Raw genomic sequence first — 25045 nt, forward strand, 5'->3', positions numbered from 1 at the left:
TCTGAAACCTCTTCCCACACTGGGGACACTTGTAGGGCCTCTCCCTGATGTGGATGCGCCGGTGGGTGACAAGGGTGGATCTGTGCTTGAAGCCCTTCTTGCAGTCGGGGCAGCGGAAGGGCCTCTCCTCCATGTGAATGCGCTGGTGCAGGAGGAGATAGGTGCTGGTCTGAAACCTCTTCCCACACTCAGAACACTCATAGGGCCTCTCCCCGGTGTGCATCCGCTGGTGCTCGAGGAGACTGGAGCTCCTTGGAAACCTCTTCCCACACTCTGGACACTCGTAGGGCCTCTCCCCGCTGTGAATCCTCTGGTGGCCGATCAGGCTGGAGCTCTGGCTGAAGCTCTTCCCACACTCCCCACACTTGTAAGGCCTCTCCCCTGTGTGGATCCTCTGGTGGACAATCAGGCTGGAGCCCTGGATGAAGCTCTTCCCACACTCGGGACACTCATAGGGCCTCTCCCCGGTGTGGAGGCGCTGGTGGGTGACGAGGGTGGAGTTGCGTTTGAAGCCCTTCCCGCAGTCGGGGCAGCGGAAGGGCCTCTCCTCTCTGTGAATCCGCTGGTGCACGAGGAGACTGGAGCTGCACTGAAACCTCTTCCCACACTCGGGACACTCATAGGGCCGTTCCCCAGTGTGCGTCCGCTGGTGGAAGCGGAGATGGGAGCTGGTGTGAAACCTCTTCCTGCACTTCTCACACTCATAGGGCTTCTCCCCGGTGTGGATCCTCTGGTGCTGGATCAGGCGGGATCTCTCCCTGAAGCACTTCCCACACTCAGGACACTCGTGGGGCCTCTTCCCGGTATGGATGTACTGGTGGACAACAAGGGTAGACTTCTGCTTGAAGCCCTTCCCGCAGTCGGGACACTCATAGGGCCTCTCCTCCGTGTGACTCCGCTGATGCACGACGAGAGTGGAGCGGCTTGGAAACCTCTTCCCACACTCGGGACACTCATAGGGCCTCTCCCCGGTGTGCGTCCGCTGGTGCACGACGAGATCGGATTTGGTCTGATACCTCTTCCCACACTCCCCACACTCGTAGGGCCTCTCCCCCGTGTGGATCCTCTGGTGCCGGCTCAGGTTGGAGCAGATGTTAAATCTCTTCCCACATTCCCCACACTCGTAGGGCTTCTCCCCGGTGTGGATTCTCTGGTGGACAGTCAGGTCGGAGCTACGCCTGAAGCTCTTCCCACACTCCCCACACTCGTAAGGACGTTCTCCTGTGTGGATCCTCTGGTGGTCAATCAGGTAAGAGCCGTCTCTGAAGTTCTTCCCACACTCCACACACTCGTAGGGCCGGTCCCCCGTGTGGATTCTCCAGTGGCGGATCAGACTGGAGCTTTGGCTGAAGCTTTTCTCACATTTTGAGCACTTGTGGGGCTTCTCCCCAGCGTGGGGCTGCTCATGGACCCCCAGCTCCGACCTCCGGCCGCATCTCCGGCCGCCTTCCCGGCCCAGCGAGGGTCCTTCCTCCTCAGAGCTCCTTGGGCTGCGTTTGCAGACCCTCCTCGTGCGGGATCTCCGCGGCTTTTCCTCCCCGTTGCATTCCTGCGCCGTGGAGCCGCTCAAAACGGCCTCTCCCACCAGCTTCTGTCGCGGGCATTTGTCCTCCCTGGGCTCCGTGCTCAGCTCCTTGTCTGGGGGAGGAAGGACAAGCAGAGGATGGCATTTGACTCCGTGCCACAGGGAAGGGCAAGGAGATCCCCCCAGTCCGTCCCCAGCAGGACGGCGTCGGCAGCGGGGTTGTCCTGCAGCCGGGGGCGATGCTGGGCTGGGAGATGGAGCAGGACAGAGGGGAAAGGGCCACTGACTTCCTCCTCACCTGCCTGCGGCTCCCGGGGCATCCTCCTCTTCCTCGCGGCCTTCTCCTCCTCCATCCGGCCGCGCCTTGCCGATGGCAAATCCTGCTCGGGGGGGAAAACAAGGCCTGAGCGCCTTGGGTTTGGTGCTGCTGCTGCCCAAGCCCAGCTCGAGAAGTCCCCGCCCCGTTCAGCCTCCGGGGGCCCGGACCCCGCTCATCTCCAGCCTCCCCCACCCCTCCAGGCTGCCGGGGGTCCCCCGGCTCCGGGATCGCCCCTTCGGCTCTCCCCACTCCGGGGCTCCCGCCTTCCACCCCCCGCCTCTCCCGGAAATCCCCAAAACCGATATCGCCCCCTCCCCTCCGGGCAATCGCCACTTGGGACACCCCAAGACTCCCCCAAGGGGCATTTCCGGCTCAGCTTTGGGGTCCTGAAAGCTCCAAACATCGCCTGCCCAAAAAAAAACCCTCCCGGAGAGCCCCGATGGATTTGGGGCGAGCTCCCCCTCCCCGCTCACCTCGGGATGCGGGGGGGCGATGCTGCCGGAGCCGGGGGAGCTGCGGCCTCAGCGGCCGGGCGGGGGAACCGCGCGCTTCTGCTGCTGCTCCTCCTCTTCCTTTTCCTGCTCCTCGTCTTCCTCCCGCTGCTCCTTTTCCTCTTCCTCCTCCTCCTCCTCCTCCTCCGTCCTCTTCCTCCCGCGGCTCCTCCGCTCCTGCCCCGGCCCGGGCAGGTTCCGACACCCCAAAGCAGCCGCGCTGTGCCCGGAGGGGTTCCCAAAGCGGCCCCGCCCCGCGCGGCACTGGGCGCGATACTGGGAGCACTGCGAGCGATACTGGGAGCACCGGGAAGGAACTGGGAGCACGATCCCTCCCAGTACGGCTCTTACTGGGAGCACTGCGAGGGATACTGGGAGCACCGGGAAGGAACTGGGAGCACGATCCCTCCCAGCACGGCTCCTACTGGGAGCACTGGGAGGGAACTGGGAGGAATCGGGGACCCGAGGCGGCTGCAGCCGGCGCTGGGCGTGGCCACGGCGGGGGCGGGGTTATGCAAATAACCGTGCGAACTCGGCGCGGTGATTGGTTGACGCCGGTGGGCGGGGTTATGCAAATAACAAGGCGGGATTTGTGGTTGTTTTGGGGAGTGTGGGCGGGGTTATGCAAATAACAGCGCTTTTCGCGCGGTTCTCGGAGGAGCCTTCCTGAGCCTCCTCCTGGATGCGCCGGGGACTTGGGGACCCCCCAATCCGGATCCTCCCCTCCCCCAGAGCTTGGTGACCCACCGCGACCCCTATGGAGGTTTGGTAACCCTCTCGAGGATTTGGGGTCACACCCAGTGAATTTGGCACCCACCTGAAAGTTTGGGAATCCACCTGGGAGTTTGGGGACCTCCCTGAAGTTTTGGGAACCGCCCCCCCCCAAGTAGCCCTCAGGATCCTCGAAATCCCCCCTGGACTCCCCCAATTTCCCCTTGCCAGGGGTCTCTGGGGACCCCAAACCTTCCCCTCCCCACTCCAGGGTCTCTGGTGGCCTCAAATTTCCCTCCCTGGGGATGATTTTCGGGGGGGTGTGGGCGTGGGGACCCCCCCACAGCGCTCGGTACGTGCTGGGACCGGGGGGAGCAGGGCCAGGAGCGTGGCGGGGGTCGGAGGGTGATCCTGGGGGGACCCGGGGTGAACTTGCTGCTCGGTACCGGAGCGCAAAGCCCGGTCCGGGGGTCCCCGGTGAGTCTAGGGTCCGGTGTTGGTGCTTAGAGTGAGCCCGAGGGGTCTCTGGTAGGTCCGGACGGTCTTGGGGGGGTCCCCGGTGCTCGGTACCGGAGCTCGGAGCCGTTTCTGGGGGTCCCTGGTAGGTTCCCGGTGTCCGGTCCCGGAGCCCGGAGCTCGGTCCGGAGAGTTCCGCTGTCCGGTCCCAGAGCTCGGAGTGCGGAGTTTTTCCTGGGTGTGCCCTGTGGCCGGTCTGGGCAGTGGCCGGGGGTTGTCCGGTGCCCGATCCCGGAGCTCGGAGCTCGCTCTGGCTGCTCGAAGAGGGGAAGATTTGGGGTCCCCAAAGTCCCCTGGAAAGGGAAGGGGGTGGATTTAGGGTCCCCAGGTGAGGGGGGGCATTCCCCTGAGCTCCCCCCACGCTTTGTGCTGTCCTCAAGAATGTCCCGAAATCTCCCCCACCCTCGGGGACAGCTCAGGGAGGGTCCCTTCCCTTTCCCGGCTTTTTTCCCCGCTTTTTTCTCCGCTCTTTTCCCCGCTTTTCCCCTCCTTTCCCCCACCTTTTTGTCCCTGATTCCCTTCCCCTCCCCCGCCTTTTCCCTCCCGTTTTGTCCCCGTCTTTTTGTCCCTCTCCTCCCCTCTTCCCCCCTTCTTCCCCCCTTTTCCCCCTTTTCCCCCTTTCCCCCTTTTTCTCTCCTCCCGGGGGCGGCTGACTCCGATCCCGATCCTAATCCCGGTCCTGCGGTGCCACGTTGTTGCGGGTTCAGTTTGTAACCGGGCGGAAACACCAATTTAGTGTAGTGGTTTGGTCCAAAATACTCATTACTGTTTATCTGCTGTGAGATAAGAATTAGGAGAAATGCAAAGCAGGCACCAAACTTGAAAGAATATAAAGAAGTTTATAAACAGATCTAAAAGAAGGGGACAAAAAAAAAAATTATACCACCTTCAGAACTCTCCTCCTCCCCCCACCTTCCTCCCTTCTCCCACTGACAATGTGAAAAAACAACCCTTGAGATGTTCAGTCTGTTTACCACTTCCATAATAACCTTGTTTAGTCCATTTAGAAAGAGAAGTCTCTTCTTGCTCGTGCTATGCAACATTATCACAACGAGACAGCCGCCCACTTCCAAATATTGTTCAGTCCATTTAGGAAGAGGAGTCTCTCTGCCTGCATGTGAGTCCCTTCCCCCCCGACTTGCAGCTTGTTCAAGGTCACACACAGATAGCAATTGGTTTTCCCACGTTCGAGGGTCCACTCTTGAAGTTTTTTGGGGTACAATTTTAAGGTTGAGCCGTTCAGAAACAAAAACAGAGGCCCTTCTCCTTCCCTGGGAGCAAAGGGTCTTCCTCATCTTCATTGTTAGGACTATCTCTGGGAGCATCTCTAGGAACTGAGGTTTCCTCCTTTCCCATTTGGAGCCAAAGTCCTCATCTGGTCCATCTCTAGGAACTGAGGGTTTCTCCTTTCCCATTTGGAGCAAAAGTCCTCATCTGGTCCATCTCTCCCTGTCCAAACTTCTCATGAAATTACAGCTGCATCAGCATCTGCCTATCTCAGCGCAGGTGCTTTTGCTCACGAGTTGAACACTCCACCCCCCATATCTTCATGGAATTACAACGGGATACTCTGATATATCATAGCTTCACAACAGAATTTCAGCTTTAAGCATCTCCTCTCTCTCTTCCCTCAGGTTTTCAGCTCTTCACAGCAATAAAAGGGTTAATCTCACCTCGGCCTTGCAGCTTTGCAGCTGGAATGTTGAATTTTTCTTATCGCAGTGGAGAGGGGGGAGAGCCAAGCCGCTCCGGCTGCCCACGGCAAGGCAGTGGCGGGGGTTCCATGGCTGGAACAAGTCCATGGCTTCAGGATGGCCGTGGCCCGGCCCAGCCTGGCCCGAGCAGGGCCTGGCCGGGCCCACTGGGCCCTGCTCGGGCCCTGCAGCCACCTGTCCCAGCACCGGAAACGAGAGAGGGCTTGGAGGGGGAGTTTGCCCATTCTTCAATGTGGATCACAGAGGTGGTCACAACTTTAAGTGGCTTAGAGAATTGTCCATATTCAAACTGGCCAGCTGATAGGTTCTGTCAGTTCCCAGAGGAAACTGTAAGCACCCCCTAGCAAGGACATCCCTTCCGGGACTATGCTTGCTAACCTATGACACACGCGAGCGCTGATCCCGGTAAGAGCCTCTGCCCGGGGGGGTGACAGCCGTGGCCGCCCCCCGGCGCGCACTGTCCTTGTCACCGCTGCTCCTCGGGCATCGGCCTGGCCGTGGCCGTGCGGCTCGCGCGGGACCCCCAGCGGCGCTCCCTGGCTGAGGGGGGTGTCCCCAAATGTCCCCAAGGCGGGAGGGGGCACTCCGGGATTGTCCCCGACGCGGGAGGGTGAGGAGGGTGTCCCCAAATATCCCCAAGGCGGGAGGGGAAGGAGTCCCTGATAGGTTTTGGGGTCTCTGACATGTCTTGGGGTCCCTGATGGATTTTGGGGTCGCAGTCCTGGCCACCATGCGGGACTGGTGCTGCCGGGTTTGGGGGCGACCCTGATGGGATTTTTGGGGGTCCCTGACGTGCTTTTGGGGTCTCAGTTCTGGGACCTGTTCTGTGGGATTTCTGATGGGATTTTTGGGATCCCTTATGGATTTTTGGGGTCCCTGACATGCTTTTGGGGTCACATTCCTGGCTGCATGGAACCTGTTCCATCAGGTTTGGGAGGGTCTCTGATTGGGTTTTTGGGGGGTTATTTAGTTTATTATATTGGGTCATTATAACCCCCTGGGTTATTGGGGTCCTTGGGGATTTTTGGGTTTATTGGGGTCCCCGACGGTTTTTGGGGTCACAGCCCTGGCCACCATGCAGGACCCATCCCGGTGTGGTTTTGGGACCCTATGATGAATTTTTTGGATTTTTGGTGGTGGCAGTTCTGGCCACCTGGTGTGGCGGGTTTGGGGGTGCTCCTGGTGGGGTTTTTGAGATCTCTGACAGGATTTTGGGGTCCCCGATGGGATTTTGAGGTTTTTGGGGTCCCTGATGGGATTTTGGGGTGGCAGTCCTGGCCACCATGCGGGACCTGTCGCGGTGGGGGACAATCCCAGGGTGTCCCTTGGGGCCACCCTGCGAATCCTCCAGCTCGACGTCACCAGCGACATCTCCGTGGCCGAGTACCTGGGGAGGGTCCCGGGGAGGGCACATGGACGTCGTGGGTGAGGAGTTTGGGGTGATTTGGGGGGTTTGGAGGCAGTTTGGGGGATTTGGGGGCATTTTGGGGCAGATTTGAGAGGCTTTGGTTGATTTTGGGGTGGTTTTGGGGCGGGTCTGAGGCGGTGTCAGAGACTGAAATATTATAGATTATGACTTAAACATTTTCTTGAAGGACTTTTAAAACTATATTACAAAAGCTGCAGAGAAGACTGTCGAACCCTGAATGGGGCCCTGAGTGAGGCCTTACACCGCTCGCTGATGAAGATAAAGTAACAACTCAGGGCTGGGGACATTCACGGAGCACAGGCTTAACACCTCCAAAGTGGAGACTGCAGCCCCAGGGCTATCAGCTGCCAGGCTCGAACAGACCCTCCACCAAAGGGCGGGGGGAGGAGAGGCTTTGGGTGTGTTGGAAACGCCTCTGGTCAGAGGCGCAGTGACCGCCCATCCTCCACTGTGCAGAGGAGCCCAGCCGAGGGGTCCTCACGGGGGGCGGGGGGGGAGCTTATCCACAGCAGAAGGGGTAACATGGCCCGTCACAGGGGCCCCTCAGAGGATCCCCAGACCCTGCCCCAGAGCACCAGAGATGATGCAGCGGACCCTCAGTGCTGCCGGGGACAGCGCCAAGCCGGCCCCTGCAGGGGAGACGCGGGCGTTCCCACCTGGCCCGAAGTGTATATTAATCCACAGAGTTCTGTACTCTTTGGCGTGCGGTGTGGTGGCGTGGCGTGTGGCGTGTGGTGGTGTGGCCACGGCGGCCACGGGGGACCCTCAGCACCAGCAGGGCAGATGGAGGGGAGCAACGAGATGTCATCGCGACCCTCGCGTGGGTGATGTGCTTCCACCTAACCCCTGTCACCCCTCCTTGTCCCCCACCCCCCCACGCCCACTTCTTCTTCCATTTCTCTCTTTCTTTTCTATTCCCTTCTCTTTGCCTCTCTTACTATTGTGAAAAACGAGGTTCATTCTTTATAAAATTTTAAGAAAAGTTTAATAAAAGGGACAATTCGGAGAAAATAGCAAAAAGGGTATTACGGCTGAGTGCTTTGGCAGAGAGCCAAAGGCACACCTCTACATCCAAAAGGTCGTCTGTACATCTCTTATTGCATATTCATCACAATCATGCATGATTCATAAATTCTTTGGAGTTTCTGTGTATCATCTCATCAGCCTTATCTCCCTCCTTGGCTCCACTCTGTCTCTGCTCTCTCCATAAATTCTTTTCTCTGGTTTCTGGTTTTCTTCTTCTCTGATAAGACACTCCAGGAATGTGAGGACTTTCTCTGCCTATCTTTTCTAAATTGATGTCGCGGGTTCAGTTTGTAACCGGGCGGAAACACCAATTTAGTGTAGTGGTTTGGTCCAAAATACTCATTACTGTTTATCTGCTGTGAGGTAAGAATTAGGAGAAATGCAAAGCAGGCACCAAACTTGAAAGAATATAAAGAAGTTTATTAACAGACCTAAAAGAAGAAAAAAAAATTATACCACCTTCAGAACTCTCCTCCTCCCCCCACCTTCCTCCCTTCTCCCACTGACAATGTGAAAAGACAACCCTTAAGATGTTCAGTCTGTTCACCATTTCCATAATAACCTCGTTCAGTCCATTTAGAAAGAGAAGTCTCTTCTTGCTCATGCTATGAAAACATTATCACAACGAGACAGCCGCCCACTTCCAAATATTGTTCAGTCCACTTAGGAAGAGGAGTCTCTCTGCTTGCATGTGAGTCCTTTCCCCCGACTTGCAGCTTTTCCCGCAACTGCTTTCGAGGGTCCACTCTTGAAGTTTTTTGGGGTACAATTTTAAGGTTGAGCCGTTCAGAAACAAAAACAGAGGCCCTTCTCCTTCCCTGGGAGCAAAGGGTCTTCCTCATCTTCATCGTTAGGACTATCTCTGGGAGCATCTCTAGGAACTGAGGTTTCCTCCTTTCCCATTTGGAGCAAAAGTCCTCATCTGGTTCATCTCTAGGGACTGAGGTTTCCTCCTTTCCCGTTTGGAGCAAAAGTCCTCATCTGGTTCATCTCTCCCTGTCCAAACTTCTCATGAAATTACAGCTGCGTCAGCATCTGCCTATCTCAGCGCAGGTGCTTTTGCTTACGAGTTGAACACTCCACCCCCCATATCTTCATGAAATTACAACAGGATACTCTGATATATCATAGCTTCACAACAGAATTTCAGCTTTAAGCATCTCCTCTCTCTCTTCCCTCAGGTTTTCAGCTCTTCACAGCAATAAAAGGGTTACTCTCACCTCAGCCTTGCAGCTTTGCAGCTGGAATGTTGAATGTTTCTTATCGAAGTGGAGAGGGGGGAGAGCCAAGCCACTCCGGCTGCCCACGGCAAGGCAGTGGGGGGGGTTCCACGGCTGGAACAGGTCCATGGCTTCAGGATGGCCGTGGCCCGGCCCGGCCTGGCCCAAGCAGGGCCTGGCCGGGCCCACTGGGCCCTGCTCGGGCCCTGCAGCCACCTGTCCCAGTGCCGGAAACGAGAGAGGGCTTGGAGGGGGAGTTTGCCCATTCTTCAATGTGGATCACAGAGGCGGTCACAACTTTAAGTGGCTTAGAGAATTGTCCATATTCAAACTGGCCAGCTGATAGGTTCTGTCAGTTCCCAGAGGAAACTGTAAGCACCCCTTAGCAAGGACGTCCCTTCCGGGACTATGCTTGCTAACCTATGACAATTGACTACATAAACAATAGACATTCTATGTCATGTATTACATTACAGAACCTCGGGAAAGTTTTTCTAACATTAAGTGACATGTGAAAAGCCAACATCACAATACATTCACAACACTCGCCGACCGACGCGCAGATCGGCGCGTAATAAACTCCTCACATGGAGACGCCGTTCGTCAGCGATTGAACACGGACTTCGCCGGGTGCCTGCAATGCCAAATTTTATTGTACAAGGCACATCTTTATATACCTTACAAACTAACAGTCCAGCAGCTACAGAAATTCGGTGTCTAGGGTTACATGTTTTACATGTCCAAGGACCGCGGATTACAATCTCCTCGCCCAATCTCCCGTTAACTATCCTGCTCCTTGTTTTGCCTCCTGCTCTTTGTCTTGCCTCTGCCAGATGCGGCCCGCCAGTCTCTCCCAAGGCCCCACGCCAGACAGAGCCATTCTCCGTGGCAACACTCTGAACCCCCCACAATAAAATAAGTGGTTGAATAAAATATTTAAGGGACTTGGATTTTCCCTGACTGATGGTTGGCCTCACTTTTGCAAAGTCTAACTGGGATCACAGCAATACTTGTGCTTATGACGTTTGCTTTGAGCTGTGTAAAGAACATGGTTGTGAAAGCAACCGAGGAACTCGTGGGATGTGAGTAAAGGAGCAGAGTGAGGCTTAGGAAGGCTTGAAGGGAAGAGAAGCTTCCCAACCTCCAAGGGGGGGAAATTTGCCAGATGAAAAATCGTTTGCACCTGGTAGGTTCATACAATGCTTCTTCTCCAAAAGCCACTGGCCATGGAACTGCACAAGGCTGATTCTGTGGGCAGCAACCAGCCCAGGTGTGCCAACTTTCACCAGTTCACCGGGCAGTCAGGGATGGCTTTGGGGTCACTGACCACCAGGGACCCCCAAAGAGACCTCCAGGGCAGAAGAACAGATGTGCAAAGGGGTGGGGGAAATATGCAATGATTTTGGGGAAATGATTATCGTGTGTGTGTTTATGGTGGGACAATCTGGGAATGTGTCTGTGAAACAGTCTGCAAACAGGAACATTCCTGAACTCGGCACACACGACTTTGGGAGGGGCTCTCCCCTCGTGCATCCGGCCCAATAAAGAATGCTGCTGCTTCGTGCTGCGCTGGTGCTGAGGAGGTTTTGTTTCACTGAAGTTTTGGTAACTGTAGGTTACGGGGGTTCTGGGGTCCAGTCAGGACGGCCGGACGTAGACGGTGACGGATGGAGACGAGAGATCTCTATAGGCAGGTCTTGGGACACAGCCGGTTTATTGTAAAGGGCGTGGGTATTGGGGCACTGCTCAGAGCTGGTAGACTCAGCTCTGAGCAGGCCCAAGAGAGCAAGAGAGTGAACGGGTGAGAGAGAGAGAGAGAGAGAGAGAGTAGGAGCAAGAGTAGAAGTGGAAGAGAGGAATGAATAGAAGAGAGAGAATGAATAGAAGTGAGAATGAGAATGTGAATGTGAATGTGAATGAGAATGTCTGAAGTCCTGGTTACAATACAATAAATCATCTTCTGCACTGAATATTCTAATTGTCACTAACCAATCTAATACAAGATACAAATCCTATAGCATTTACATACAGCCTATAAGAGTTCTTATATTACCATAGAGTGTTACATCTTAACTTCTAAAAACTACTCTTTGGACCCCTTCTGCTGAGCTAGTAGGGTCTGCTCTGACCCTTGGACCTGTTTGCAAGCAGAGGGTATTGTTCCATCAAGAGGGGATTACTTCAGTCGGCCATACCATTGTTTTCTAGTTGTTCAGTAACTAAGACCTGGTATTTCAAAAGTGGCTTTCATTTCGATGTTGCCTATAGTTTTCATATTCCCAAAATCTTTTGTCAGGCAATCATATTTCCAAGGCTTTCCTGTTTCATCTTCCCCAACAGGTAACACCTCTGTGCCTGTGTCACAGACCCACAGAGCAGCTGTGATGTCAGAAAGGGGCTGTGTGACATCACAGGGTGGGCTGCGACATCACAGGGTATTGGTGTGACATCACAGAGAGGGCTGGGCCATCCCAGAACAGGCTGTGACATCACAGAGGGGGTGGTGACATCACAGGGTGGTTGTATGACATCACAGAGTCTACTGTGACATCATGGAACAGTTCTGTGAAATCACAGAGTGGTGCTGTGACATCACAAAATGGGCTCTGACATCATGGGGTAGAGATCAGACATCATCTCGAAGACTATGACATCACTGAGAAATTGTGACATCACAGAGCAGGCTGTGACATCACAGGGTGCTGGTGTGACATCACAGAGGGGTTCTGTGACATCCCAGAACTGGCTGTGACATTGCAGAGTGGGTTGTGACATCACAGGCTGGCTGTATGACATCATGGAGTCAGCTGGGACATACCAGAACAGCTGTGTGATATCACAGAGAGGACTGTGACATCACAGATGGGTGGTGTGACACCACAGAGTGGCTATGACATCACAGGGTGGTTATGTGACATCACAGAGTGAGCTGTGACATCGCAGATAAGGCTGTGATACCACAGAGCAGAGGTCTGACATCATAAAGCAGACTGTGACATCACTGAGTGGTTGTGAAATCACAGAGCAGGTTGTGACATCACAGGGTGGCTGTGTGACATCCCAGGGGGTTGGATGCCATGGCAACCCTCATCAGTTCCAGTTCCCTTGGAAACGCCCCCAGGACCCATTGCTGCAGTCAGGCTCCGTGGCCACTTGCCCGCAGAGCTGTGGCTGCCCTCGGCTGCCATGGCAGCCCTCAGGACAGAGCGGTGCCGGGGCTGGTGCCAGCTACAATTGCAGTGACACTCGCTGATGCCCTCAGGTGCCACGGCAGCGGCCACAGGGACCCGTTCCTCACTTTGGTGCCACAGACACCAACGCTTGGCCCCGCTGCCATGGGCATTGGCACGGTCACCTGCACTCAGGGCCCGTGGCCGGGCACTGCTGCCATGGACACGGGCACCGAGCCCTGGGCCACAGGCGGCTGCCGTGGCCACCAGCCCAAGGTCCCGTGGCCAGGGCCGGGGCCATGGAAAGGAACCCGTGGAGCCGTGCTGATGCTGGGTGGCCATGGGGTGCTGCTGTGGGCTGGGGCAGAGGGAATTTCCTTGCCAGGACTTTCTCTGGGGCTGTGTTTGGCTCTGTGCTGAGCACAGCATTGCTCACACAGAGATGGTTTTGTTCTTGCTCAGCTTGCACAGAGCCAAGGCCTTTCCTGCCCCTCGTCCGGCCACGCTGGGGAGGGGCTGGGGGTGCGGGGGAGCTTGGCAGGGGTCACAGCCAGGACAGCTGACCCCAACTGACCCCAGGGATATCCCAGACCACAGGACATCATGGCCAGTGTATAAAGTGGGGGGAACAAGAAGGAAGGGGGGACATTCGGAGTGAGGGTTTTTGTCTTCCCAGGTAGCACTCAGGCAGGATGGGGCCCTGTTTTGCTGGTGGGCAGGGTCAGCACCAAAGACACAGACACCACCTGAAGGGATTGTGTCATTTAAAGAATGCAAATCTGCAAAGAATTGCAAAAGGATAAGGTAGGCAATGCACATAAAAAATCCTACCAAAGATTGCCTGCAGTGATTAACCAAGATCCAGCCCCACTTACCCTCAGACTTTACCATCACCCAGAGCCACCCATCAGCTGCGGGAAGCTGTCCCAGCCAAGGACTGGAGAGCCACTCCCGGACACTGGGAATTCCTGCAGCTGCCTCCAGCCACAGCTGAGGCTCCAACCCCGCTGGGAGAGGGCCCAGCTTTGACAGTGCTGAAGAAACAAACTGACAGCACTTCCAGTGCGGGAACATCTGCTTTCATCCTCCTCTTGGCTTCCTCCTAAGCCTGGCCAGGGCTCAAGGAGGAGCCAAGGGAGCTGACTTTGACCATACAGCCCCAAACAAGGCCAGATGTCGGATTTCATGGCCTTGTCCGGCTTCTAAACACAGAAAGGTCAATACATGTTTCACTAATGAGTGGATACATCTATCACAATGCTAATGACCATGCATATTTCAGTAATGAGGAGATACAAAGATAACCTTTGGTTGGAAGGTTCATCCGGAGGTCACCTTTGGCTCAGGGCCTGTTGTTCAGGCCTCAGTCAGGCCTCTTGTTCAGGCCTTGGCACTTCAGGGACGTGGTTTAGTGCTGGGCTTGACAGTGCTGGGTTAACAGTTGGACTTGATGAGCTCAGAGGTCTTTCCCAACAGGAAGGATTCTGTAATTCCAGGATTCTGTCTTCTGCATTCAGCCAGGCTCATGGTAGCAGCATTACTTGGCTCTAAAAGTCTCCTCTTGCTCAGCTCTTGTGGCCTAAGGCTTCAGCTCCTTCAGCTCCTGGTGCTGAGCTGCTCATGCTGAATGAGACGACTCAGAGAGAAGAATACAGTTCATCCAATTCCTTCTGGAACACGGAGAGGGGAGGGTGTGGGGGAGGGAGCATCGTTTGCTGTGGCCTCCTGTTTGCTCCAAAATACTCATTACTATTTACCTTCTGTGAGATAAGAATTAGGAGAAAGCAAAGCAGGCACAAAACTTGAAAGAATATAAAGAAGTTTATTAACAAACCCAAAAGAAAGAAAAAAAATCATACCACACCTTCAGAACACTTCTCCTCCCCCTGCCTTTCCCCCTTCTCCCACTGTAAAAACACAACCCTTGAGATGTTCAGTCAGTTTACCACTTCCATAATAACCTCGTTCAGTTCACTTAGGAAGAGGAGTCTCTCTTGCTCATGCTGTGGAGACATCTCCACAAGAAATTCTCTCATGGCTCCAGTATCACAGCGAGACAGCCGCCCATGTTGGTTCTCTGCTTGCATGTGAGAGACCCTTCCCCCGACTTGCAGTTTTTCCCACAACTGCTTTTGAGGGTCCACTCTTGAGCTACTGGGGTACCATTTTTTAAGGTTGAACTGTTCAGAAACAAAAGTTCTCTTCACCCATCTCTGGGAGCATTTCATCTCTAAGAACAGAGGCCCTCCCCCTGTCCCTGGGAGCAAAGAGTCCTCATCATCTTCATCTCTAAGACTGTCTCTGGGAGCATCTCTAGGAACTGAGGTCTTCTCCTTCCAATTGGAGCAAGAGTCCTCATCACTTCCATCTCTCCCTGTTCAAACTTCTCATCAAATTACAGCTGCTTCAGCATCTGCTTATTCCAGCACAGGTGCTTTTGCTCACAAGTACAGTTTGAATGCTCCACCCCCCATGCTTTCATGAAATTACAATGGGTACTCTGATATATCATAGTCTGTCACCACCACAGCTTTACAACAGAATTTCAGCTTTAAGCACCTCCTCTTTCTCCTCCCTCAGGGTTTCAGCTCTTCACAGCACTAAAAGGGTAAATCTCACCCGGGCCTTGCAGCTGGAATTTCACTTATAGCTGTTGGTGACATGATCTTTGCCGGGCAGCAGGGCAGCTTCAGCTGAATCTTCAGCCGCACTGGAGAGGGATGGAGAAACTGGGCCGCGCTGTCTGCACGTAGCAGGACTGTGGGGGCCGCGGGTGGAACAGGGCCACACAGCTCCAGGATGGCTGTGGCCCAGCCTGGCCTGGCCTGAGCAGGACCTGGGCCGGGCCCGCAGGACCTCGTACGGGAGCCGCAGCCACCTGTCCCAGCACCAGAAGTGAGAGCGAGTTTTGCCTGGGGTTTGACTATTCTTAAGTGTAGATCACAGAGGTGGTCAAAATTTTAAGTGGCTCAAAAAATTGTCCATATTCAAACTAGCCAGCTGATAGGTTCCGTCAGGTCATAGAGGAGCTATAAGCACCTCTTTGCAAGAACATCACTTCCGGGACTATGCTTGCTAACCCATGACATTCTGTAATAAATTGAGTGAGGAGGGGAGAGAAGTGCCCTCAGCCAAGTGTCAGGGACCCTCTAAAGAAGTTAAATTCTTAGGCATTTGGTGGGTCGCAGGCCAAGTTTGATTCCAGATGAAACCATCACAAAATTGGATGCTAAACCTACCCTCACAACAAAAAAAGAACTGCAGCAAATCAAGGGCACTCTGGGATACTGGAGAAATCATGTCCCTGGGTTTTCTAGAATAGCATCTCTAAATAATAAAGACCCTTATACACAGTAATGAGGAAACATAAAAGTGGGAGTGGCTTGATAACCACAAAGAGGCTTTGCAAACACTAATAGAAGAATTGAAAACAGAGCAATCACTTGGGCCAGTTCACCCCAGTCATCCTATAATAGCTGAGTGGGGTTTCACTGAGCACAGAACTGTAGAGAAATGGCCGAGTGAACAGGGACATGTGTACGTGCACAATCCAAGCTAGATTAGTGAACTGTCCTTGACTAGAGAAAAAAGAGAAGAGCAGTGCTGATGTGGCAAGCCGACGGGATGTTGCGAAGGGGGATGCTGACCATAGAAAGAGAAAGACTTATGTTAGTTAGTCGCGTGCATATTAATCTGTAACCAATCGCTTGCTATTAAAGGCCGTGTGAACAGTGGCTGTAAACCAATAGTATGGAGCTTGCGTATGCGTGCTTGGGGAATTAGAGTATAACTATGGGACTGACAATAGAATAAACGGAGTTCCATCATATCTCTATGAGAAGCGTGGTTCATCCCGGCAGATCTCTGGCTATTCAGATCTTACTGTCATTTGTCCCAAAAGGGACCACACAGGCCAAAACGGCCCCTGGGGTTTAGCTCCACAGCACTAAGAAACACTAAAAAGAGGTACACTGATTGTAAAAAGGATTATTGTCTCTGACCAGAGCCCTCAAACAAGGAGAAAAAATTCATCATCATCAGCAGCAGCCTGTGAAAATCCAAGGACCTTTCAATTTGTTAACCAGTGTTAAGAAAGGCTCGGCTCCCCCTGAGGGCATAGCTCAGAGAGCCACAGCTCACAAGTGGCATGCCTGCCTTTCAGAGATATCAGACCAAATGGATGTTTCTGAGGGGCCAACAAAGCCTACAGAATTGCAAATAACTCTAACTCCAGACATGTTAGCTCTGCAACAACCATACAAACCTAGCCCTATACTGGCAGCCCCTGCCTTCACCTCAAATTCCAAAGTAAAAGGTGGCTGTTTTACTGACGACTCAGCCAAATGCTTTAATGGTAAGTGGAAATATAGAGCAGTGGCTTTAGATACTGAAACAGGAATGGTAGACGAAGGATTGGGAAGTGCACAGGTAGGAGAATCGAATGCTGTATCACTGGCAGTAAAAGAAAATGTGAGAATGGTATATGTTGATTCATATGCCGTATGGGCGGGTGCCACACAGTGGTTGTGTCAGCTGAATGCCATTGCTAGGCTTCAGTTGTGTCCAGGGCACCTAAGGGAAGGAACAAAGGAGCAGGGCACCGTGCTTGTGTGCGCAGTGTACAGGCTGAGAGAGGAGTGTGCCTGCCACTCACCTGCCTGCTGAATTCACTTCAGCAGTTGCAAAGAGAAAGTTCAACAACAGCTGTTTGTGCTGCTACCCATTGATCCTCCAGCCCTCTGTGGAAACAAATGCGGTTAGGTTTCGCTTCTGAGCTGCAGAGAACACGATGCAGAGTAGAGTGCAGCAGTGAGTTTGGTGTGGCTTACATGCGGCAAGCGGAAGGTGCAGCCCAGCACTAACTTTCTCTTCTAGAGCCTTTTTCTATGAGAACAGCTGGTGGACATCATCAGCCGAGCTGTGAGAGTGAACAGTGTGACAGCACATCTATCTGAGAAGGAAGGTTCAGTGCCGCAGCGTGTTGTGCTCAATTTCTATGCTGATAAGAGAAGGGGGTGCTTTTGGAACGTTTTCCTTCGTGACACGTCTGTCTGTGGGAGCTTTAGGTGCTTGGACTCAGGGATAGCGAAGGTGTGTGAAAGTGACTGGGCTGCGAGAATCCTGTTGCACAGGGAAGAGGGAAGGTCAGCAAATGTTTCCTGTCCTGGCACATGTCTCGGTCTGAACTGCAGCTGGAGATGCTTCACTTCTGCCAAGGACTGTGCCACCTTGAGAGAAGGATGCGCTCTATGGAGTTGAGAAAGAAAGTGCGTATCACTAGCTTGTTGCCTCTAGTTCCTAGACAGCAAAGGGGCTATGAAAGCCAGCAGTGGCTTTTTGTTCTAGGACTTTTTCTTGACAAGCAGCTGCTGGATGTTTGCAAGGGGGTTTGGGCTATGCAGAAATGAGAGGGTAAGCTGGTACACTGAGCTTGAGAGCAAAAGCATATCTTCAGGGATTTGGATGCATTTCAGAGGGTGTGAGTTCCATGCTGAGCAGCTGATGGCACAGAAAAGGTTCTAAAGAAAGAGGCCCTGCTGGAATTGCCTTTTCTTTTGCAGCCTAGAAAGTGCACAGCCAACAGTGAAACGATTCCTGCTCCTTCCCCGCTACATGCAGGATCCCATTCCTTTATGTCTCCAAGAGGCAGGATGCACAGCGGAGCTCTGCCACCCACTGCTCGCACACGACTGGGGCCGCGCCAGCGAAACGCTTGGCTTTTTGCTGGGCACTGTCAGCGCTCATCGAAACAAGCAGACGATAGCGCTGCCCACTTGCAGAAGAAGGAATCACTGCGAGCCCAGCTCGAAAGCACCCCAAGGGCAGAGGCAACTTGGAAACTTCCCTGCTCTCAAATCAACAGTGTCAGGACAAAAAGATTTCCCTCATCTTCCCCTTGCAAGTGCAGACTCTTCTTTGCACCCACACTCCAAGAGCAAGATGAAGTCCTTTGCCCTAAGAAATCTTTTCCCTCATGCAGAGTCCCGCCACCAACTTGAAGCCATCTGGCAAAAGCAGAGCTCACAAAAGGGCCAGCTGAGAAAGCTCTTGCTGCCTACAACTTCAAGTGCAGCCCTCAAACCAGCAGCACACACGCTGCTCTCGGCACTTTCCTTCTCAGCTCTGGGCACCATCCTAAGCCTTCCCTCTGCCAGAGTCAGGATCCAAAGACAACGGCACCAGGGACTGCTCCCACACGAAAGGCACCAGGACAAAAGGCTCCCGAGCTTGGCCTTTGCATTCCCGCTGACAGCTCAAGAGCTCTAAGCCAGACAAGTGCCTGGTGGGAACAGCCTTTAGAATCACTCCGAGCACCTCATGACAAGGAGCTGCAGCGTGTGGGGAATGAATCTCCAGCAGCCTCCTGCCCTAGGGTGTCCTCTGGGAGCAGCCATGCTCCAGGCCGTGACTGCCACCTGCACACCCAAAGGACCCGGAGCCGCTGTTACACACCACGGCTGTGCTTGGGACAGAGACACGAGTGGCCACAGAAGTGGCCATGGCACTGTCCGCACGCTGTCCCTGCTGCTTCTCCCCCAGCCGCTGGCGGGGCAGCAACTCCCAGCCACCCACTCCTAAAGCCACGGGCCCACTGGGACACTGCGGGGGCTCGTGGAAGCCAGCGGCCACTGTGACACAGCGGGGCTGCACTGAACCCACGGTGCTTTGTGACCCGTGGCTCCCAGGAGAGCCTTTGTGATGCTGGGGACCTACACAGAACCCTGGCTCCACTGTGACACCAGCACAGAAGCTCAGGGAGCCCTGGAGACCGTGGGGATGCTATGGAGCCTGACGGAACCCTGGCTCCACTGTGACACCAGGGAAACTCAGGGAGCCCTGGAGACCCTTGGGAGGGGATTGTCAATAATTAACTCATGTAAGCACAAGTTAACTATTAAGAGTCAGCAAAGGTTTATCACAAGCCTGAGAAGCAAGATGCACCTTTTGAAGGTAAGAGAAACAGAACCTGTTGAAGCCAGCACAGAAACTGCTGAACCAGCCAGCGAAGGACTGCGCATGCTGCAGAGAGAAAGGTGAAAAGTGCATTGTGACGAAGACTACTGATCTTCATCAGAAAGACCCCCGAGGAAAAAGAGGAGCCTTCCTCAGTGCGACCACCAAGGTACACAGCAAAATGCGTGGCACCTATGCTAATGATATTAATGATTTCTGAGAAGTAATTTGTGTAACCATGCCTATCCCAAGGAATGTGATGAATATTCATGAATGAAACCATATACTGTGCTCCGGCTCTGAATAAAGCAAATACCCGCTTCTCTGACTCTGTCTCTGAAGCGTCTCTAGGCCTGGTTTGCAGCGATTCACCCTTTGTGACGCTATGGAACCTGGTGGAACCGAGGGGCCACAGTGACACTGTGGGGCCTTTTGGAAGCAGCGAGACCCTGGTGGGAAGCCACGGGATGATTAATGCTGGCAGGAACCTGCTGCAGGTGGGCTCCTCTCTCCCGGCTTCCACAGGTGCTGCTAGGATCCCACTGCGGCACTGGCTTGTCACGGGCTCACGGCTTCCTTTGGGAATGGCTCTGCTCCAGGATGGCATGCTGCAGAGAATGCAGGTAGATTTTGTGCTCCCTCCTAGCATGCAGGTGGACAAGAAAGCCTGATCCAGCCCCCCCTCAGCCCATGTCCCGCTGTGTCATTGGGGTGGAGGAACTTTGGGAGCAGCCCCAGCCCTGCTCCTGCTCCCGGCTGGGCACGCAGCTGCTGGGACACAGGTGTGTCCTGGTGCCCCCACCGACCCCCTCACTGGTGGACAAGATTTGGAGCACTTTGAAGCCATGTTAGGGGTTAATTCGGCCGGTCAGAGAGGGAAGGGGACAATTTGAGAGGGTTTCTGGGGTGTCCCTCTGTTGCCTCCATCTGCAAATCTCCTCCTTCTATTGTTATTCCCTTCCCCACCCCTTCTGGTCCCTCCTGTGCCCCCAAAAGCCCCCGCAGAGGGGGAGGGGCCCCCAGTGTCCACAGTCCTGGGTTTATGGGAAGGACAGGCAGCTGCCTGGGACTGCAGTGGGGACTGTCCGTGAGCAGTGCTTGGCTTTGTGGCACTGGGACTGGGACTGGACACAGGGTATGGCACAGGGCACAGGGCACAGAACATGGCACAGGAGACAGGAGCATGGAACATGGCACAGGGCATGACACAGGACACGGAACACACCGTGCCTGCCCCAGTGCCCAGCACAGAGCGTGACCCGAGGGTCTCTGTGCCTCACATGCCACCTGCCACCCCCCAATTGGCACCTCTGTGTCCCCACCGGGATCCCTCCTGCCCACCGGGTACAGGTTGGTGGCCTTGGACATGGGGCTCCTGGTGCAGGTCCTGCTCTGCCACGAGCCCTGGGGACACCGCGGGGTCAGATGGTACTACCCTGGCACTCCAGGAGACATTCCCAGTGTCCCCACTCACCTCGTCACTGCCCAGTGGTACCAGGTGTCCGTCCACCAGTGAGAACTGGGACACATCCCACACGATGGCATCGGGGGGCACTGGAGCCAGCAGCAGCAGGTACGTCCTCATGGGGGTCACTGAGGGGACAGAACAGGGTCGCCCCTGCAAGGGACTGAGGGGTGGTGGTGGCTCCTGGAGTCCCCCCTGAAATGATGGGTGGAGGTCTCGCGGTGCTGCGTGTGGCAATTTGGGGGCTGGGTGCTCATTTACGGGGGTTTGGGGTCTCCAGGGTGGCCCCCAGTCCCTCCCGATGTCCCCTCCCAGCACCTCAAAGCCACCTCCAGCCCGTGCCTCAGTTTCCCCCTTGCTCTGCAGGGACCACCCGGACCTCATGTTCTGGAATTGGGTTTATTTTGGGGGGGGGAGGGTTGGGGCTACTGGGATGGGCTGCTGGACCAGTGGGGTGGGCCAGGATGTGACCAAGCTGGTGGTCATCTGGGCTGGGAGCTTGCCAGGCTGGGGGGCTGCAGGGCCAGGGACCATCCAGAGCAGAGTCCAGCTGGGATCCATGGGTTTAGTGTCCATCCAGACCAGGGTCCAGCTGGGATCCATCAGACCAACATCTGCTGGACCAGTGTCCATCCACACTGGGCTGGTGTCCATCTAGACCAGTGTCCAACCTCTCCCGCCCCCGTCCTGCCCAGCCCAGCCCAGCCAGTGCCACTCCTCACTGCAGAGTGGACAAGACCCATGGTCAGTCCCAAGATGACCCCAAACCCCGTCCCACCCACCCCACTGGTCACCCACCCTGAGCCCCAGAGCCACCGGTGTCCCCTGGAAGCCAGGGCAGCTCTGGATCTCCTGGAAGAGGGCGTTGCCGGGGCAGTCAGTGTGGCCGAGCTGGCGGTGGCTGCACAGGGTGAAGTCCGGCTGGACATGGCCAGAGTGGACGGTGCAGGGCAGGAGCTGGTCCCACACCAGGGCCAGGGTGTCGGGGTCCGGCAGGGTGGCCATGAAGTCGTCAACGATGCCAACGCCGAAGCCTCGGGTGTTGTAGCCTTGGTGTGGGCACCGACCCAGTGCCACCCCTGGCCCTCATACAGGTACCCGTCCGAGCCCACCACGAAACTGCAAGGACATGACGGGGACAGTGAGGGGACAGTGAGGGGACAGTGAGGGGACAGTGGGGAACACTGGTGGGGACTGGGAAGGGACAGTGAGGGGACAGTGGGGGACAGTGGTGGGGACAGTGAGGGACAGTGAGGGGACAGTGGGGAACAGTGGTGGGGACAGTGAGGGACAGTGAGGGGACAGTGGGGAACAGTGGTGGGGGCCATGGGTGGACAGTGGTGGGGACAGTGGTGGGGACAGTGAGGGGACAGTGGGGGGACAGTGGTGGGGACAGTGAGGGGACAGTGGGGGACATTGGTGGGGACAGTGGTGGGGACAGTGAGGGACAGTGGTGGGGACAGTGAGGGGACAGTGAGGGGACAGTGGGGGACATTGGTGGGGACAGTGGTGGGGACAGTGAGGGACAGTGGTGGGGACTGGGAAGGGACAGTGGTGGGGACAGTGGGGGGACAGTGGAGGGACAGTGAGGGGGACAGTGGTGGGGACAGTGGGGGGACAGTGGAGGGACAGTGAGGGGACAGTGGTGGGGACAGTGAGGGGACAGTGGTGGGGACAGTGGGGGGACAGTGAGGGGACAGTGGGGGGACAGTGGTGGGGACAGTGAGGGGACAGTGGAGGGACAGTGAGGGGACAGTGGTGGGGACAGTGAGGGGACAGTGGTGGGGACAGTGGGGGGACAGTGAGGGGACAGTGGGGGGACAGTGGTGGGACAGTGATGAGGAATGCAAGGGGACAGTGATGGGGACAGTGGGGGGACAGTGGTGGGGACAGTGAGGGGACAGTGAGGGACAGTGAGGGCACAGTAAGGGGACAGTGATGAGGAATGCAAGGGGACAGTGATGGGGACCACCGAGGGTGACAGAGACCAATGGGGGTGACAGGGACTGTGAGGGGTGACAATGAGGGTGGCAGTGCCCACAGGGGGACAATAACCCGCCCCATGGGGGGGTGCCAGGGCCCATGGGAGGTGACAGGAACCAGAGGGGGTGACGGTGACCTGTAGCCGATGTCGTCCCAGCTGCAGGTGTCCTGGTGGAAGCGCTGCATGTCCCTCATGGCGCGGGCGCAGGCGCCAAAGGTCCGGCAGGGCCGCGCCGGCTCCAGGGTGTGGTGCAGGAACACCGAGCCCAGCGGGGGCCGCAGCAGGGACGGGGTGCCCCGGTAGGGACGGGCCCCCCACAGGCAGCGGGGCACGATGGCCGGGCACTCTGCCAGGACAATGGGATGGAGGTGTTGTCCCCCGAGACCTTGGGGACATGGGGGGACAAGGAACTCCTTGGGGACACAGCAGAGGCCTTGTGAGGACAAGAAGCTCCTTGGGGACATGGTAAGAGTCCATGTGGGGACAAGGGGCTGGACAGGTCCTTGGGGACACGGCAGTGTCCATGTGGGGACGGTGGCGTTTGTCCAGCTGAAGGACCCTCCTGGGACTCATCGAGGGGACAGGGAGTGGCTGCTCAGGGGGTCCCTTGGCTGGGACATGGAGGTGGCCGGTGTCCAGCGGACACAGTGGTGGCCATCCAGAGGACATGGACGTGGCCGGTGTCCAGCAGACACAGTGGTGGCCATCCAGAGGACATGGAGGTGGCTGGTGTCCAGCAGACACAGTGGTGGCCATCCAAGAGACACGGTACTGGCCACCCAAGGGACGTGGTGGTGGCCCCTTCCACACCCTCTCCCCACCTTTGTGGGGTGACAACCCCCATTTCTGCAGTGACAACTGCCATTTGGGAGGTGACAACCCCCTTTCGGGGTGACAACCCCATTCAGGGGGTGACACCCCTGTCTGGGAGGTGACAACCCCGTTTAGGGGGTGCCACCCCCACTCAGGAGGTGCCACCCCGCCCGTACCCACGTAGCACTCGCTGAACTCCCGCGCCACCCAACGAGCCACGGCCGCCACCTCCTGTGTCCCCACGTCCCTCAGCAGCTCCGGGATGGGCGACAGCGTCCTCAGCAGCCCCAAAACCGCTGCCACCTCCTTCTCCAGCCGTTCCCGTCCCACCAGCGCCCCAAAATCCCGGCGCCGGTTACTGCTGGGGGGTCTCCCTACTTCCGAGCCATTCCCAGTCCTGTAGTAGCCCCGGAGCTGTTCAGCCACCAGGAGGGGTCCCCGGCCCGCCACACCCCCAGGACCACCCCATCCAGGGCCCCGATGGCCACAGGGTCGGGGACAGGGGATGGGGGACCCCTCAAGGTGTGATTTTGGGGGTTCTCCACATCATCCCAGCAGCCGTCGGGTCCCAGTGCGGTGGCGTTGTTGTCACCCCCCCCGCGCCAGAAGGAAGGATGTCCCCAAAGCCTCGGCGATGGTGACAGCCAAGAGGGGGTCGGCGGGCAGGTCCAGGGTGGGGAGGGGTCGCTCAAACCCCCCAGATCTCAGCCCCACCTCGATGCCGACCAGGAGGGGACTGAGGGCCACCACGGAGCCGTCAGGGGCCAGCACTGCCCCAAGCTCCGCTGTCACCAGGTTGTGCCAGAGGAGCTCGGTCAGGAGCTGCCAATGGCCCGAGGTGACAACCGGGGGGTGTTCAGGGGTCCCGAAAGGCTCATCAGCACTGCCCGGCAGCCCAGGGTGCTGCAGACCCCCAGCCCCCTCCCCAAGGCCACAGCGGTGCCGGGGGAGCTGCCCCAGGCCAGGGACTCGAGAGCGTCCAGGATGTCAAGCTGCGAGTCCACGTGGCGTGGGGGGACAGCTGGGGACACACCTGGGGGGACAGCGGCTGGGGGGTGAGGGGAGTTAAGGGGTCAGAGGGGGTTTAAGGGGTGATGCACCCAAAAATGTGCCAAAAGCAAGGGGAGGGCACCTAAAATAGCGGGAAAAGATACAAAATAAGGGAAAGGACCCCAAGGAGAGGGAAAGGATCCAAAATAAGGGAAAAGGACCCAAAAGAGAGGGAAAGGACCTAAAAGAGAGGGAAAGGACCCAAACCAGAGGGAAAGGACCCAAAAGAGGGGGAAAGGACCCCAATCAGAGGGAAAGGACCCAAAAGAGGTCCTGGCATCCTGCCATGGTGTGTGCTGGGGTGGGCACAGATGCTCAGCACCAGGAGCAGCCACAAGAACATCCTGCAGGACACGGGGACACCCTGAGGGACACAGAAATGTCCTGCGGGACACGGGGACACCTTGAGGGATGTGGGGACCTCCTGCAGGATACGGTCCCAGGACCTCGGAGACTTTGGCCCCGCAGAGGGAAAGGGACAAGGACGTAGGGGGAGGGGCAGGGACACACGGAAGGGTATGGGGACACACGGAAGGGGATGGGAACACACGGAAGGGGATGGGGACACATGGAAGCGGATGGGGACACACGGAAGGGGATGGGGACACATGGAAGGGGATGGGGACACATGGAAGGGGATGGGGACACATGGAAGGG

At 56.2% G+C, this 25045-nt stretch overlaps 2 protein-coding genes across 2 annotated transcripts; both read right to left on the reverse strand.

Moving 5' to 3' along the window:
• Nucleotides 1-46: 46 nt before the first annotated feature.
• On the reverse strand, nucleotides 47-14695 carry LOC125321136 (zinc finger protein OZF-like; the record flags this gene model as incomplete). Its single annotated transcript, XM_048293532.1, has 4 exons — nucleotides 14682-14695; nucleotides 2318-2416; nucleotides 1824-1905; nucleotides 47-1638 (listed from the first exon to the last, which is right to left on the reverse strand). Coding segments are annotated over exons 3-4 (1647 nt in total), but the record flags the coding sequence as incomplete, so codon positions are not given.
• Nucleotides 14696-20941: 6246 nt separating this feature from the next.
• LOC125321138 (N-acetylmuramoyl-L-alanine amidase-like) lies at nucleotides 20942-24731 on the reverse strand. Its single transcript, XM_048293534.1, is given in 9 exon segments — nucleotides 20942-21262; nucleotides 21340-21593; nucleotides 21596-21660; nucleotides 22661-22871; nucleotides 23515-23787; nucleotides 23790-23934; nucleotides 23936-24216; nucleotides 24219-24371; nucleotides 24674-24731. Coding segments are annotated over 9 exon segments (1443 nt in total). The 3' UTR covers nucleotides 20942-21259.
• Between the last annotated feature and the right edge of the window lie 314 nt (nucleotides 24732-25045).

This window comes from Corvus hawaiiensis, unplaced genomic scaffold (assembly GCF_020740725.1).
Source record: "Corvus hawaiiensis isolate bCorHaw1 unplaced genomic scaffold, bCorHaw1.pri.cur scaffold_95_ctg1, whole genome shotgun sequence".
Taxonomy (NCBI): Eukaryota; Metazoa; Chordata; class Aves; order Passeriformes; family Corvidae; genus Corvus; species Corvus hawaiiensis.